At 39.5% G+C, this 16,250-nt stretch overlaps 1 protein-coding gene across 1 annotated transcript in view; it reads right to left on the bottom strand.

The window, feature by feature from the left end:
• Positions 1–743: 743 nt before the first annotated feature.
• LOC118254192 (tyrosine 3-monooxygenase-like) overlaps positions 744–16,250 on the bottom strand; it is a 34,797-nt gene continuing 19,290 nt past the window's right edge. Inside the window, exons 9-12 of the mRNA XM_035559251.2 lie at positions 14,924–14,980; positions 11,782–11,877; positions 5,998–6,131; positions 744–4,520 (exon numbers count right to left, since the gene is read on the bottom strand). Coding sequence (XP_035415144.1) covers positions 4,361–4,520; positions 5,998–6,131; positions 11,782–11,877; positions 14,924–14,980 — 447 coding nt within the window. The 3' untranslated portion in view covers positions 744–4,360. The remainder of the gene's footprint in view (positions 4,521–5,997; positions 6,132–11,781; positions 11,878–14,923; positions 14,981–16,250) is intronic.

Below are 16,250 nucleotides of genomic sequence, written 5' to 3'. Positions count from 1 at the left end.
CCTCAGCCACCAGTGTTACCCAAAGTTAATGTATATTTAATACAAGACAGACAGTAACCCTTTCTGCCAGCCTCTGACCATGCACCAGCTGGAGAATGCTGCAAAGTAATGTCCTCTAACTAAATCTAAAAGCCCATGTATCAACTCCTGATTAGGGGTAGGGTGAGATTACTAGGGATGTATGTCTATACCCCTCTGTTTCTTTGCCAGCTGGAATTTCTCCATGCTGTTGGATATCTACAGAAGCAGACTCCAGAGAACCTTCTGTTTTTGCAGTAAGGCAAAGCTACTGGAGGTTTTTTCCCAGTAGCTTTATTTCCTGTTTCAAACAGTCATGTAACACTTCTGTCTGTGATTAATTGATGGTCATGATTTACTGCGTATGAAGTTGTAGCTTTTCCTCAGTGGCTGTAAGATGATCTTCAGGTGTGTAGCCGTACATCGAATGATTTTGTGCTTTAAGTTTCTTTAGGAATACACCATCATTTTCATGGAAGTTTGATTTTTTATATTTCTTTATTTGTTTATTTGCTTCTTCCTTCATGGGTCAGCAGAGACCCAATGCAATATAGTGCTTTCTTTCTGGGAAGGTCTTTTGTTTTTGTTTTTTTGATTGATTTTGGGATTTCTTTAATCGGTTAAATATGGTTTTATGTTCATCAGGTAGTAAAAAGGTTGAAATACTAAAGGAGCCAGAGAGAAGTGATTGAGAAGGTCTTTTTGAGGATGACATTTCTGCCTTGTAACACAATACTGTTTCTCATGGGAGTGGGTGGGAGGCCTGCCTAAATTTCCTCTTCCTGTCCTGCCAAATTCCCCAAATTGCATAACTATGTATTCTCCTTACGCAGTGGTACCCTTGGCATCCCTAGTAAATCTGCAGGGAAGCAGGGAAGCAGCTGGAGGCTTGAGGGTGGACCAAAATTGGTAGAGGACAGACTTGGTTAGCCAAAAAACAAAACAAACCCAAACCCACGAACCGAATTTACTAACTCTCCCATGTATAACAGAACAACACAATACAGATTTAATAACATACACTATTTTGCTCTAAATGCACTCCATCTAGGAAAAATAAGTTTATCGGGATAAGCAAAGGACCCATGGGGAGTTCATCAGTTCAGTTTCAAGTCACAGGATGTGTTTTACTTGGCTTTGGAGCCTTCTTGTGCAAGATTAATGTGAAACTGCTGAAATGCAAACTGACAAAAAGACATATTTTTACTGGTTGGTGCTTTTTCCTTTGTGCCTTTATTTTCATTGGGAGGCCCGATCAGTGCCTTCCCATCACCCATGTCTTAGACCAACAAGAGTATGAGGTACTTCTTGGCTTCTGTGAGGAAATGAAAGAATGGCTTTTGGAAGAGCAGCCTGACCAGTGTACCTCATAAAGATGTAACCCTGTAGTCTTTTGCTTTGTAATATCACTGATTAAGAAGAGAAGAATTTGGACCTCATTAAAGAGGAGTGTCAGTCATAACTATCCAGGGGTAAGGTTTGCTTGAGTAAGAAAGGAAAGATTTGCCTCCTTTGGAAAAATATGTCTGGCTCTTAACAGTTCAAGTAGTGAAATTCATTACTTTTGAAGCTTTGCTAAGCTGTACTGGAGCCTACCCTAGCCATGTATGCAGACCGAATATCATTAAGACAATAAAAAAGCAAGTACACCCACAGAGGTTTTGATAATCCTGCTCTGACTTTCTGTATACAGCACCTTAATAGGCTCAGTACTGTCACTGGGATTATTCAAGAGATCAGGTACTACTCAGCATGTGTAATGGTTGGAGAATCTGGCTCCAAATGGTTTCTTTTTCTCTCATTGCTACAGGAACTGGAAAAGACAAGGGTGCGTGGGCGGGCCTGGAGTCCCTCCAAGGAAAGTGTGAGGCCTTGGGCAAAACAAATCCATCAGGTCTCTCATTTCTTCCAAATATAGGTCTGTTCTGAGCAATAGCCAAACTCAAGTATAAACTCCACATTCAACCATTTCAGAGGGAATACATGAAAAAGACCCTATGGCCTACAGAATCCATCTATAGAAAATATTTTGATAGCTCTTCCGCTCTGGCATTATCTTCCACTTAAAAAGAAAGAAAAAGAAAACACACAAAACTGGAGCACATGGTTCAATTTTCAGTGTAAAATAACTGGTTGATGAAAATAATATTTCTGAAAACAATCTGTTGTGAGCTATCAAGCATTTTTGCCTATGTACCATTTGGCAGGAAGTACACAGATAAATTATTACAATATGTAACAAAACAAATTGCTCTGAAGAGAAACAGTATTTGTGTGTGTGTATAAGTGGGATAAGTAGAATTAAATCCATAAAAGTATGTTGAGAGATCATCATCCATCACAGCAGAAATACCCTGGCAGCAAAAGGACTCACTTCAGCTCTGTTCCTGTCTGAATCTCTAGCAAAACAGGTTTTACAATATGCAAAATTTTTCCTGAAGTAAAACAGAAAAATCCTGTATTTCAATGAAAAAGAAAGAGCTCAGGATGTTTTTGCTGCTGAGAGAAAAGGGTCTCATAGCTATTTTGCCAAGATAGTTCCAAATTTGTCAGGCATCACCACATTTTAATAAAATGGAGCCATTGCAGCAGCTCCCCAGATCTTGAATACTCTATTAGTGCCCATGGGAGAATTTTCTGAAGTGCTTATGGACATGAAGATTTAAGAAACAAAATCCCATTAACTTCCAATAAGACAGTTTCTTTAGAGCCTGGCACATGTACAAATTACAGTGAGATAAGCTCTGTATGAAATAACAGCATGCAAATTGCTCTGTTGTGACTTTCTGTGTACATGCTCTTATCCCACAGTGACCAGTTAAGGCAGAGTTGATGACTCCTTTTCCATCAAGAGCCAAACCACCTCACATTTACATCAGAGTTCAGGCCACGTATGCTGGCAGTTAGTGGATAGCAGTGGACAAGCTGCAAGCTTGCTCTCTGCCTTATCCTAAATACACTTTTGAAAATACGAGTAGGGTTTCTTAGCTGCACAGGATAAATCTACACTGACATCTGTGGATTACTGTCACCCAACTTCAGCCATGAGATCCACATTGCCCCTGCTTATGTCATACCCACAGCTTGCTTCAATGTTGTCTGTTTGTGCTGCTGCTAAGCAGAGAGGGAATCCTTCCAGGCATGAGCCTCCTTTTCTTTTCCCAGACTAGTTTCTATTTGTAGATAGTGGAGGAAGGAAGGATTCTAAATGAGCGTGAAAGTCTGGAAAAGGCAATTAAAGGATTGTTTCTGTAAAACATTACCTACAGTGTGGAGATAAATTTCAGGCATATCTGAGAAAGGGACTAGAGCAGGAAGCAAGATGAGTTGGATTACGTGACTGGTATTGTATCCATAGCAAGGCTATATGGGTACTTGTGCTTGATCTTAGGATTTGCTCCATCAATATTAAATATACTTGGATTTTTGGTTATTACTAAAAGTCATCATAATGCCAATGAAAAACAAAAATCTTTAAATGTGTTTAGGACTATCTACATCACATGATCTACATCTACATCTATATCAATGGGACTCTATTTCTTATAGGCTTCTTTGAAAATATTTCAATACATTCACCTTTTCTCTCTCCAGAATCCAAAATTCTTTTTTCAAATCAAGCAGGTATGCCGCAGAGCCACAGCATCACAGACATCAGATTTTCTGCCCTTTTTGCCTTTTTTTTTTTAATCCAAGAATACATATTCTGTGTTCTCAAATATGACAGGAAAATATTTTGCCACATTTGAAGGCTACTGAAAAAGAAGACTGTCTAAAAAATGAATAGCAAGCTGAAGTAAAAGGTCCCTCTTACAAACTCTTGCATTTGTACATTGTAAAGGAATCATTCATAGTTTGTGAACACAATAGCTGATAGTAATTGCTAGCAGAAATGAGCTAGCTGCAAGGACTGTAGGCAGCTGGCCAGCCTTAAAGATTGTGATCTTGTCATTTAAGCAAGAAGTAAAAAACTTTGTGACAGAAGAGTTACTGTGGTATTTTGTGACCAATAACTTCAAAAGGCAGCAGGTAAACAAAAAAACTGTAAAGGACCAATAATAACAGATAAGTACACACCAAACAGCTGCAGCTTATATCACCTACCAAAAATTGGAGTAATTTGAGATTTTTTGTCATTGAAATATACTCAGTAGGAATGCATTAATGTGGCTAAGTCAGCAGCCTAAATTAGAGTGAAAAGATTAGCTTGACAGAGCTGTTTGTGGGTTAAAGATGCATGCAGCTGCATGTTTGCATGCATCTACAACTTCATCACTAAATCTTCAAGTGCTGCAACTGTCTACATATATATCAGTTCCAGGTGAGATGTACTGCTGCAGTTTTAAGAGAGATTTTCAAGGGCCAGGCAGAGATTTTTCAGGTCCTCTTTCATTTGACTGAGTACCCTCTTGACTTTCTGTGGTGTGTTCAGAACTTCTACGCTGCTGGTGAATGGATCGTAGTGCAAAGAAAAGGGCTTCTTGATCTTCATTGAGTAGTTTCTGTGGGGGAAGGAGACAGATCTGCTAGTTCAGAAGCCACTTCCCCACGTATAAAACCTGCAGGACTTAATTTATCCATACACAGGCATGGATTTATCAGGGTAGCCCTGGCTACTGTGACACCCTCATCACTGTCACTCCATAAGGTTTTCTGGCGAATTATATCCTTCCCACAGCTGAACTACTTGCAGCCCAAAAGATCTGCAGTGCCTGCCTCTCAGCATGGCTGGCTCAGATCCGTCTGTGCTCTTACAGCTCTACGTTAACACAATTCAGAGTTATTACAACCACAAGCTAGAGGAATGCAGAAACACAGCATGTCTGCTGCCTTCACTTCCAAGAAATAACCTGGAGTAGTTCTTTCTGCATAAAATCCTAAAAACCTATCCATACTAGGCATCCTGGACTATTTTGCCATCTCTCTTGAAAGGAAAAAAAAAATTGCTTGCCATTTTTGACAATGTTTCCATTAAGTACATGCTGGTAGGAACCCCCTGTACTGATGTTGCTTTATGTTTTCCATTCTGACAGATTCTTGTACCTTCAGTTATTTTGAGCAGCTTTGGCTGAGCAACTATCCTGAAAAAATGTACAAAAAAGCTTTAAGTTTGAGAATGGTGTATTCCTTGTCCTTTTAAGTTCTTTTCAGGTCTGCCTGAGTCAAAAGCTCTTGAAAGTCTCTCTTCTGCCAGTGAGTTCTCAGCTGCATTTTAGCACAGTGCCAAGATAATAGCTAAATCTGAACCCACAGATTTAAGATGAGGAGCCTAATTTGCTATTGTTATAACCCCAGCAGACAGTGTTTTGGGGCAGGAGGTGGGGGAGGTTGGGAAGAAATCTGGCCCAAGTTCTCCTCTTCTAATAAATTTCTCATTTCAGCTCCTGCATGCTCCCCAGTAGCTCCAGCTAGAATTGGTCTTGTTATTCTAACTGTTGGAGATTGAGGCCCAGAATTTTAAACCCTTTTTTAAAAACAACAACTTACTACATAACAGCCACAGAAATGCATTTAGAAACACCTCAAGCTAATTTGAAATCATATTATTTAGATTGCAGTCAACTACTTGGTAGAAATCAGTCTGCCTGTGAATGCTGATTCTGCATTCTTGTGCAGATATAATCAGAGGAGAAAGGCAATCTTGTTTTTAAGACCCCTGTTAATCCATGTTAATTCCCGAGTCTGCTATAAAATTTCTATGTGACCTTGGGTAAGTCAGTTCTTCACGACCTCCCATTTGTCTGGAACAGCGCATAGGCACCCTATTTGTGGGATCGCACTGTTCAGTTACAGAATTTACCTCAGAAGTTGATAAGATGAAGTGTTGCTGAGATGAAGCATTGGACAGGGTGTAGAAATACTTAGCTATGTTTTTTTATGAAGTTTTTCTCAGAGAAACAATCTCACATCTAAAAAAGCCACTGTGCAGTAGAAGTGTGGGTTCAAGCTGGTGTGCCCCCCCTCAGTGAAATTACTTACTGGAGCTTGGCCTTGGCATCTTCAAAATTTTCTGCTATGAAATAGACAGGCTGGAAGGCTTGATCCTGATATGGGTGAACTGCAGTCACTTCTGGATCAAAAGGCTTGTACTCTGGCTTGTTTGATAAAGCGTACTTTGTAACAGGAACAACAAAGGTTAGAATAGGTAAATGAACATAGCAAGAATTAGTGTCTACTGGGCCATGAAATACTCATGGAATAGTTAAAGGCAGTATCAATTCCTGTTCTTTTACAGGTGAAAGCTGTTTTTCATAAATAGTAGTTAATATTAATAAGTTAAAAAAAAAAAAAAAGAAAGAAAGAAGAAGAAGAAATTTCCTATATTACAGTGATGTATTATTGGGTTCCATAGACAATTCACAAACAGGAAGGGGGAAGTCTACGCTATGCCTCAAAATACAAATATCTATCAGAAAAAATAGTCTCAGCATCATGCTGCTTTCTCAGCCAATAGCACAGAAGAGTCATCGTGCTGCACAACACTATTTTGAAGTACCCAGACCATGTTACAAAGCTCACATTTCCTGCTGCACTGAAGAGCAAACAGAACGCTCTTGGTATTTTCTGCACAGCTCCCATGACATTTAAGCAGCATTAAAGTGTCCCTGAAAGCCAAGCTATAAATGTACACTATACTCTGCATGTGTATGTTTGTGATTTGGGCCCATGGAGTTTCTTCTATAAGTTCTGCTCAGGTTCTTCTAAATTTTACCCTCAGGTAGATGGGAGGATCATAGAAGCCAATTCTGTCCACACTGCAGTCTGCAGGCACCTTTGCCATTTATATAGACATACTGGAAATCCCTTTAAACCAGCCAGCAGCAGAGATGGTGGCAGTGTGATTTCATAGGTATTAGTATTGGTTGTTTAGTACCTGCACAGGGTCCTAGGAAGGCAGCACAGCTCAGTTTCAGAGTAAGTTCCTGCCCAGTTTGTCTGCCTCTGCAACCTGAGTCAGATAGGTTAATGCTAGCTCAGTTCCAGTGCCATTTGAACTGCACTGTAGATGTGCCTAAAAGCTGGTCTGGCCTCCAGTTAGCCACTGATGGTGAGTTATATGGCCACCGCAGTGAAATGTCCCGGATATAAACAAAAAGGAAAAAGGCAACTCCTCTCAGGCAAAATCAAGACCTTTCTTTCCATCCTCAGCCTGTACAGTGTGCCCCCATCCACCTGCAGACGTCTGATATATCTTATAGTACCAGCCCATTTTTGCTATCTGCCTGTTTGTCTTGCTCTCTTCTTCCCCAGTCTTCAGAAGGCTCCTTTCACTATTTCACAATGCAAATGCCAACTCTCATGGTATTTGTAAAGAGCTGGTAAAATTGGGTGACGCTTTTCAAGACTTTGTTCAGACAGTACCCTTAAGCATATTTTTAGATGTTTTGCTGAACTGAGCCTGAACTCTCCATCATTGGAGGCCTGCCTTAACCAGTAGGTCAATTTGCTGCAGAACTGGTGCAGAAATACATATACACTTTAATATATATATATATATATATATAAAATGCTAAAAGATGGTGTTTTCCCTGTTCTTCATTTGCAGTGTGTAGTTGAAGAATAAACCTTGGAGAGCACTCATACAGTCTAAGATGGATGGTATACACAAACATAAGGCTGCTCTTATAATCTGAGAAGCTCAGGGGACTAATGGGAAAAGATTTTAGAAACTTAAAACCTGACAGGGGTCCCGCTATGCTGTCAGTGCTGAAGCAGAGCTGAAATCCCATTGATTTTAGTGGAAGTTCTGCTTGAAACCGGATGGCCTGAAAGGCCTCTACAAGTTAAGTACTTGTTGTGCTGCAAGAAAAGCATATGTAGCACTGACTGCTGCCAGACGTGTGGTATGAGCCATAAGATTTTACAGTATGTAGGACAGAGTCCAGCTGAGTGTTAACAGGAGAAGCATTTTGGATAATGCAGAACAGCTGACAGAATATAGCGAAATAAACAGTGCAATACCAAGAGCTATTGGGGAGGAATTCTTACAGTTCAGAAGAGGCAAGGTTGGCCAGCAGTCAGACCCATTACAACTGTTCAGTTTAGACTTGGGTATGGTTATCCTGTCCTTTCCAATACCTAGTTGCTGTCTTTAAATGATTTTTTAGACAACATGGATTCAAGTGCAAGTACCATGCAGAGGGTGTTTCATCTCTACCTCTCGTTATCTGTCTTTCCCTATGTTGTTCTCCAGGTTTGGGCAAGATCAGCTCATACACAGAAAATAACTACCCGAAGTTGACTTCAAACTGGTCAGAGGGGGTGCTGTGGAGAAAAGGAAAACATTTTGAAGACTTTGTAGTCAGGATGTGGTTCCTTGGGTTACAGTCATACACTCACCGACAGCCAGTCCAGGCTGCAGTTCAGGGATGTTCCTAGACTCCGTGCTGATTCTAAATTCTCAATAATATTAGCTTTATGTTACACCACTCACCCTTTCCAGCTGGTTAGATGTTATCTTCTTGCAGCCAACCATCTGGCCTTAATAACTCATGCCTTTATTGCCTCCCTAGTGCCCAAATCACCTTGCTATAACTGATCTGGAAGCCTCCAGTGATGAGGAAGACCCTCCTTTGCCCAGGTTACTGCAGTGTGTCTCCCTGATCACACAACCTGCAGTGAGCCTGCCTTTGCCACTTTTGCTGAGCCTCTAGATGATATGAAATTAAGTCTGGGGACTCCACCCATAAGCCCATGTCTGGTCTGATACTGAGAAGGCTGGCAGATAATTATCAGGAAGGACAATGGCTTTCTCCCAAGCAAGAGTGAAGCTTATCCAGAGCTTTCTCAAGAGCCAGTCTAAGACTGCAAAATGAGCTCTTTAAGGAACTAAAGGCTATCATGAGCCTCACTGTCTTCCAGTTCAAGTTCAAGGAACATTTTGTATTTCATCTCTAACAAAACTGCCTAACCACTGTTGTATTTCTAAAACAAACAAACAAACAAAAAACAAACAACAAGAACAAAAACCAAACCCAAACAAACAAACAACAACAAAGCAAACCACCCTTCTACTGAAATAGACATTGCATTACACATATTTCCTCTCTTCAGGTGTGAAAGAAACAGTTGCTATATTTTTTCAAGTTGCTAAAGAATAGCACCTCAGCACTTCACTGACACTGCCATGGATTCTATACTGAAGTTAGAATTAAACGCTTATAAAGACTAGAATGATTAAATGGAACCATTTCTGGTTTTCATTTTTGTTCCAAATAAAAATCCTTGAGGTGAATCAGCCAGCCCTCAAAGGAAACTTCAGCACTTAAGGCCATAGATACAAATAATTTGTGTGCATGAAGTTTCAGGTGCTCAAGGTGAATTGCACAGAAACTACTAATCTGCTGTCCAAAAAGGTACACAGATAAACTTCCAGAGCTCACATAAGGATTGTACATGGCACATAGCATTATTGCTGATCAGCTACTTGCCCATCTTAGGTGTTACATGAAAAGTGGATACACTTTTGGAAGGGGTTAGGAGGGAATCTTTCTTCATTACCTATTAAGTATAAATGCCATCACATCTGTATATAATTTCAGAAATAAGATGGATGAAGACCCAGGTGAACCCAGCTGTATCAAAAGCTTATCTTGCAGCATTACCCTTCAACTACTGATAATAAAAGTAAAGACAAGAATCAGACATTTATCAACTCAAGGACAATTATCACTCCTATACTCAGCCTTACAGGCAGGGAATCTGAGATGCAGTTCTACTTTTGTGTTATATGGCACAGTTTTGTGAACAAGCAATGCTTGCCTACTACTTTAATCCGAAGTAGAACAGCTTGGTGTCTGGTGAAGAAAAGGGCAGAAAGAGAGGAGGGAGAGCACAAGTCTGGTACATGCAATTCCAGACACCAAAGGTGAGTGTTTCTGACATGACTTTTACCTTCAATTGTGTCAAAAGAAAACAGAAAAGAAGGTCACTTGATGCAGATAGATTCTGTGGGCATATTACTATGAAAGCTGTGTAAATATAGGAGACATGATTACCAATGCCATTTAGTATCCTGTTTAACAAGTAAATGCATATGATTTAAAGCTATGATTTAAGGTATTCAGGCAGACAGACTAGAATAAATGTTGCCTTTACCTGTGCTTTGATATTGGACCTTCTTGGTCCAGATAAATAAAAGCAAATCTAGGTATCCTGCTTACTGGCTGTAAATGCAGTAAATACCAAGGGAGTCTCAGAAAAATAGTAGCTTCAGCCTTATCCTAGAACAGACAGATGCTCAAACTAAATGCTTTGCTCTGGAGCCTAATTTGTAGGTGAGCTGATTGACCAGTTTCAAGATAATATACATTCCACTATTTTACAGATGAGTGCTGCAATAATGTTAGCATAGTTTTGCTAACATTCATGAACAGTCAGGCACAAGATCAGGTTGCTGTGCAGAAAGAAGGCATACTCACTTTTCTATAGGGGTAATGAGCATGGAGATCTCAGTTTTCCAATCCAGAAAGCTCTGCAAATCTTATACAACTGAGTTTGCAAACAAAACTCTCCAAATTGCAAGTGTTGGAAGAAAACTGATGCTAAACTCACCGGTGGTAAAATGAGGCATGATGTCTGTGAGGGTTTCCCTTTCCATAGGTAGCTCTCAGCTGCACCTCTGTGACTCCTATTATAAATGCATTGAGATACACTAGTGGGTGGTTTCGTCCTATTTCCTCCACTTGACTGAGAGCAGAACTGACCTGTATAGCTTTAGGAGAGTTTTATTATTTTTTTTTTAGTGTTATAACAATCTGTCTCCAGTCATGGAAGTCCAAGGTGTGCTAATCCAAAGCCATGGTTTCATATGAATATATCATGTAGCTGGGTGGTAGGCTGATGCATCAATATGTACATACACATGTCTATAGTCTGTGTGTATATATCTCCCATGAAAATTGTGATACCTAGTTTATAAATAGGCTTGAAAAGAGCACCCTCCACACCCCCACCTTTAGTCCTTACTACTACCAAAAATCATCCAGTATTTGCATAACTTGAAGCAATTGAGACCTAATGATATCAGTTCAGGGCTTTTGCACTTAGAAACTGATCATCTGCTTCAGTGTTCTGAAAAACTGAGGAGAAAAAATGTCCCTCCTACCAACTGTTTGTCTGAAGGAGGTGAAACCCATGAGCTTTCTGTAAAAGAGTACACTCTTTCCACAGTTTGTCTCTCCAGGCAGTACAGTATTCAACCCACATACAGATTTTCATCTATATAAAATTCAAGCTAGAATTAGTTTTGAAACGTATTTATGAATGTAAAATTCTAAAACATTTTCTTTTTGCCACTGTCAATCCTATTTATTGGTTTGGGTTTTTTTTGGTACTTAATTTGGTCCAGTCAGTCAGTGCTTTGTGATGTATATGTGCATAAAGGTCAATGGTGTGGAGGAAGTTAGCAGATCATAATAGGCATAATATTGCCCTCTAGTGAGTAATTCAGAAAAGTACAGAAAAGTTTTATGTTGAAGTCAACTGCATCACTATTGGATAGGAGCAGTAAGAAACAAATCTAATACTTTATAGGTTGAGTGCTTCATCAGATTTCATCTCTCTAGGTTGAAGACAGGTATAGTCCTACAGTATTTTGTACCCTACTCAGTAGCTTCCTGAGAGGAAGAACGAATTTCTTTGCAAAAGAAAAATCAGTATTTTAAATCACATTGCTTTATGTGAGGAAATATTTTGCTTTTACCAGAGAATTTAGAAAACTGGATTAAAGAAGTATTTTGATACCAAATACATGACACATACCATAAGCTCCCCATAAGATGAAAGCAGTCCTGCCCCATAAGCTCTGATGGATCCATTTTGCTTGCAGAGACCAAACTCCACAGTAAACCAATAAAGCTGATAACAAGAACAATTGGTGAAAATCACAGTCTCAATAGGCAATTCATTTTAAGCTTTTCCTTTTTCCTTCCTTCTAATTTATTTTATTCCTAGTCCTTAAGGTCTTAGTATCTTCAAATTTTACAGCTATATATTTTAAGTAAATTATCTTTTCTCTTCAACATATAACACACACAAAAAGCATAATACATATTTTTTCAAAACTTGCCATCCTTTCCATTCTCACTCTCCTCAAAAAGAAAAACAAAAACAAAAGCAAACAACAACTGCTAATGATAATATCTGTTTTTAAACAAATTAGCCTTGAGCTGCCTTATAGTCAGTGAAAGCTAACAGTTTTCAATACATACTCCCCAAAAGCACAGGTAGACACCCACAGAGGGTTCCAGACCCTTAGAAAGGTCTTTGAAAAGGCAGTTCCCTTCCTCCTTTCTCTATATGATAGTATTCATCAGAACAGAGGAATGACTTATTCCTTAACAGCAATGTACCTTTTAAGATTATACCAATTCCATTTTCATCTTGCTGCAATAGAAAATAAAGATGCATCTTTCTGTTTGTTTTTTGTTTGTTTGTTTGTTTGTTTGTTTTCTTGCAATAAAGCATGATTGGGACCATACTTCCTTTACCTGCTGGACAGTGATGGGATAAAAGCAATTCTTGGCTCTGGTAACCTGATAGCCCTTCCTTTATTATACTGTCTAAGGAAATGAACAGTGGAGGAACAATTCTGGACACAGCTTGACCCCTAAGCTGCTGGATAGGTGTTGTGCAAAACATGGAAAACAAAAGACATTTCAGGAATATGGCTTTGTGCTGCAACTCTTCAAGATTACTTCAGGGACATGTAGCTCTTTGCTGCCTCATTCGCAGGGTTCAATTTAGCATTCTCAGCACCCTTCTTAAAAAATTGCAAGCACTTCACAAAATAATGTGAAACTATATGTTATTCTGTCTATGTTGTCACTCTCTTTCTCTTTCTTTCCCCAACCTTCTTTGATATGCATCTTCTGATTTTGATGATTTCTGGTTTTAGCCTACAAATTTACAACTAAAGAAACAGCATGCCAAGATGTTTCTTTCTGCAAAACTCAGAGCTGCTTTCTCTTCCGTTCCAGTGATAATTCCCCATTATTCTTGTGTTAATAATCTTGATTCTTGCTATTTCCAGTGAAAAGCCTTTCAAGTATCTCATCATTTTGCAGAAAGTGACAGTGAGACATAGGACAATGCTCTAGGAGAAGGATTTTTTTATATATATATCAGTGGTTCCGTAGATATCACTTATTTGGTTCTTAGTGAGGTTCTTTTGGTTCTCAGTGTCTTAACAGGGTATGAAACATGGTACTAGTGGCCCACTGTGGAGAACATGACCACTGGTAACTTTCCATCTCTTGTGTATGGATTCACCTGCTTAGAAAACTCCTGGAGATAAAGGAAATAATGTCATTTCAACGTTTGCTGTGTATATGTTATAGACCATAACAACAAGTCAAGATTCTCTTAAGAAACTCTTAGGTAGCTTAGGTATTGCCATATTACCTAGGCTAGTTACCTCTTCATAATGAACGGAGAGAAACAAGAATTTACGGTAGACTTCTATGTCATGGTAGAGAAAGCATTAAAGGTTCTCTATCTTCACTTTCTGGTGAAGAAACATAAAAAATAAGCCTAGATTAGATGTCTGAACTTTTAAAAAAATTGAAGATTGAGTGGTTAATTCAGAATATGTTTACTGTTCTGAATACATGAATGGTACTTAGTAAATTGTATTCTCACAAATCCTGAACTGCAGATAGCTCTTTAAAAAAGGTTCCCTCGTTCTACCTCACCAAACCCTAGATGACACTGTGAAAATTTCAGATCTAGCACCCATTGTTTTGCTAACAATGTTTTGCTTAACCCTATCTCTAATCTAGTCTTAAACAATCTGGAGTAAGGGAGAGGTCCTTGCAAAGGAATGCTGTGTAAACCACTGTCCTTCACCCAATCTCACCAAGACCTGGAAAATTACACAAAATGGCTTCCTAGGACCCATCACTCTTTTAAACTTAACCAAAACATAAATCTTAAAATTACTCTAGCCTCTTCAGACCCAGAGAAGGGTAAATGCAGAGGAACTGCGGACACGTCACTGCCTCTTCCCATACAGTCCCTTTACTTAATGAGACCAGGACCTGGATGGTGCTACAAACAATTCAGTAGTGGGACCTTTTATATTTAAAAATGCTGCTAGTGTTACCTAATCCTGACTTATAGACAGATGCATGCAGATAGATTTTAGTTGAGCTGTAATCTCTTTCAAATAGTGCCTCATTCCACTTCACCAAGAGTGGGCCTGTGAGCTGGGTGAGGAATTTCAGGAGTGACAGTCTCCTCCCATCCACACCCTTTCCTGAATGAGCCTCACCTTAGTGGGTGAGAGTACGACTCCTTTCTTCCCGTGAAAAAATAATCATGACAGGGAAATAGCTGCCATTATCAGAAAAAAATAAATAAAATAAAAATAAAAAATCTGGCCTCCGGCGTATTTTCAGACCAAGATGGCAGTTACAGGTTGCATGAGTTGTTCTCACAGATTGTATACAGCCTAGGGATTCAGAACCAAGAGAGAGTACCTGCTGCCAAAGAGCTCACCTATTTCGTGAGATTAGCAAATAAAGGGCACCCTGAATTCTGATGGTCCCCTGAACCATCGAGTATACATATAATCACATCGAGTATACAGTCAATTAGCTGAATCTATAAAGTGAGTTGGAACCCTCCCGTTACTGAAACTATAGAGGCTCAGCTTCAGGAACATACTCTTATGGCAGCAAAAAGTATAAGTATTTCCTCAAAGTGGAATCACGTGCTTCTGGGACTCCAGCTCCTGCTCTGACACCTCCCTAACCTGTGGATGGGGAGAAGACAATTCTGCTGCTGCTCCTATTTTTGTGTAGCTAATCCGAGACACTAAAGAAGAGCCTTCCCTGAACAGTGAGGGATATGAAGTGAGTTCTTTGGTTTTTGCCTCTGATACTAAACTGCCGTCTGTACTTACTGTGGCTAGTTTCTCAATCTCTGTTTCAGATGATCCAAGAGAAGCCAGTCCAATATCCTAAAGCAAGTAAGCAAGCAGTCAGTGTTACACTAGTGTGATTATTCAGCCCAAGGGACAGAAAGAGGGGAAGGGGGAGGACCACATCATTTCTAGCATGAATAGCATGAACTATTCATTGTTTTTGTCACCCAAAATGACCTTCCATGGCTTCCAGGATGCCTACCTCTCCCTGGCCCCCAGCTACATACCACTGGGAGCCACATTAGATGAGTGTTTAATCCTCAGAGTTCTCTGTGTAAAGTTAACCATCTCTTGGCTTAATGCTGGACTATCTCAGGCACAGATTTGAAGGGAGGAATGAGAACTAAGGACTGGAAGGTGGGTTTTATTTTTTCCATACCTTTTAGTCTCTCATTCTCTTTCTGACAGCCCTTACTGGTATGTCAGATACATGCAGGGAGGATGCTGTTTACTCACAACTATGCTCTCTGTTAATTACTATTCTCACAATAATTTTCTGTAGGTGTCTCCTCTTAACTATCCTGGGAGCTGTATTGTGCAGAAAACAAACAAAGCTATTCCCTATTCCCCATTCATCTTTTCACGTTGAATGGAATAAAAATGAATTTTTATGGGGTGAATTTCAGCTGTGAAAATACTTTTTGAAAATGTGAAATGCAAATTGTGAAAATTAATTTAATGTTATTCCATTTTGTATAGTCTGTGTTACAGGCAGAGAAAGAGTAAAGCTGAAAGTTTTGAAATTGCTATAATGTCATTTCTAAGGTGTCTTCAGTTCCGGTGTTGAACTGAACTGAAGAGAGTTCTTCCAAAGACAATTACAGACCATAAGGACACTTTAAGAACTACTAAATTGAGTCTGATAATAGCCCATATTTATGACCAGAATGGAAACTGGCATGTATCCAAGTTGATAAAATTGGAAACCACATACTGTGAGGTGAAGTGGCTTTCTTGTTCAGACATTCTATCAAGGATCAACATCATATAACCCCTCTGCACTTACTGTCAGTTTCCACACTGGCCAGCAATTGATAAGCCTAGAATATGAGTTATCTTTATCCCTCTGCTATGGTTTTGAGGCACATCCATATTTCTGAAGTCTATAGTTACACAAGGTCATTGAGTTCACTTGGGTCTGACACTGACTGCTCATACCGAATGGTCTCTTTTGTACAAAGAAGCTCTGTTTGCTTTTTGGAGCCTCCTCACCAGTGTGAGCAATGTTGTGAGAGTCTGGTGAGTTGTAAAAGGAAAGACATCTCAAATGAATGACATGGTGATGGACACAAAGTATCATGTGAGA

The sequence above is a fragment of the Cygnus atratus genome, chromosome 1 (assembly GCF_013377495.2).
Source record: "Cygnus atratus isolate AKBS03 ecotype Queensland, Australia chromosome 1, CAtr_DNAZoo_HiC_assembly, whole genome shotgun sequence".
NCBI lineage: Eukaryota > Metazoa > Chordata > Aves > Anseriformes > Anatidae > Cygnus > Cygnus atratus.
This window is presented reverse-complemented; position numbering and strand designations above follow the sequence as displayed.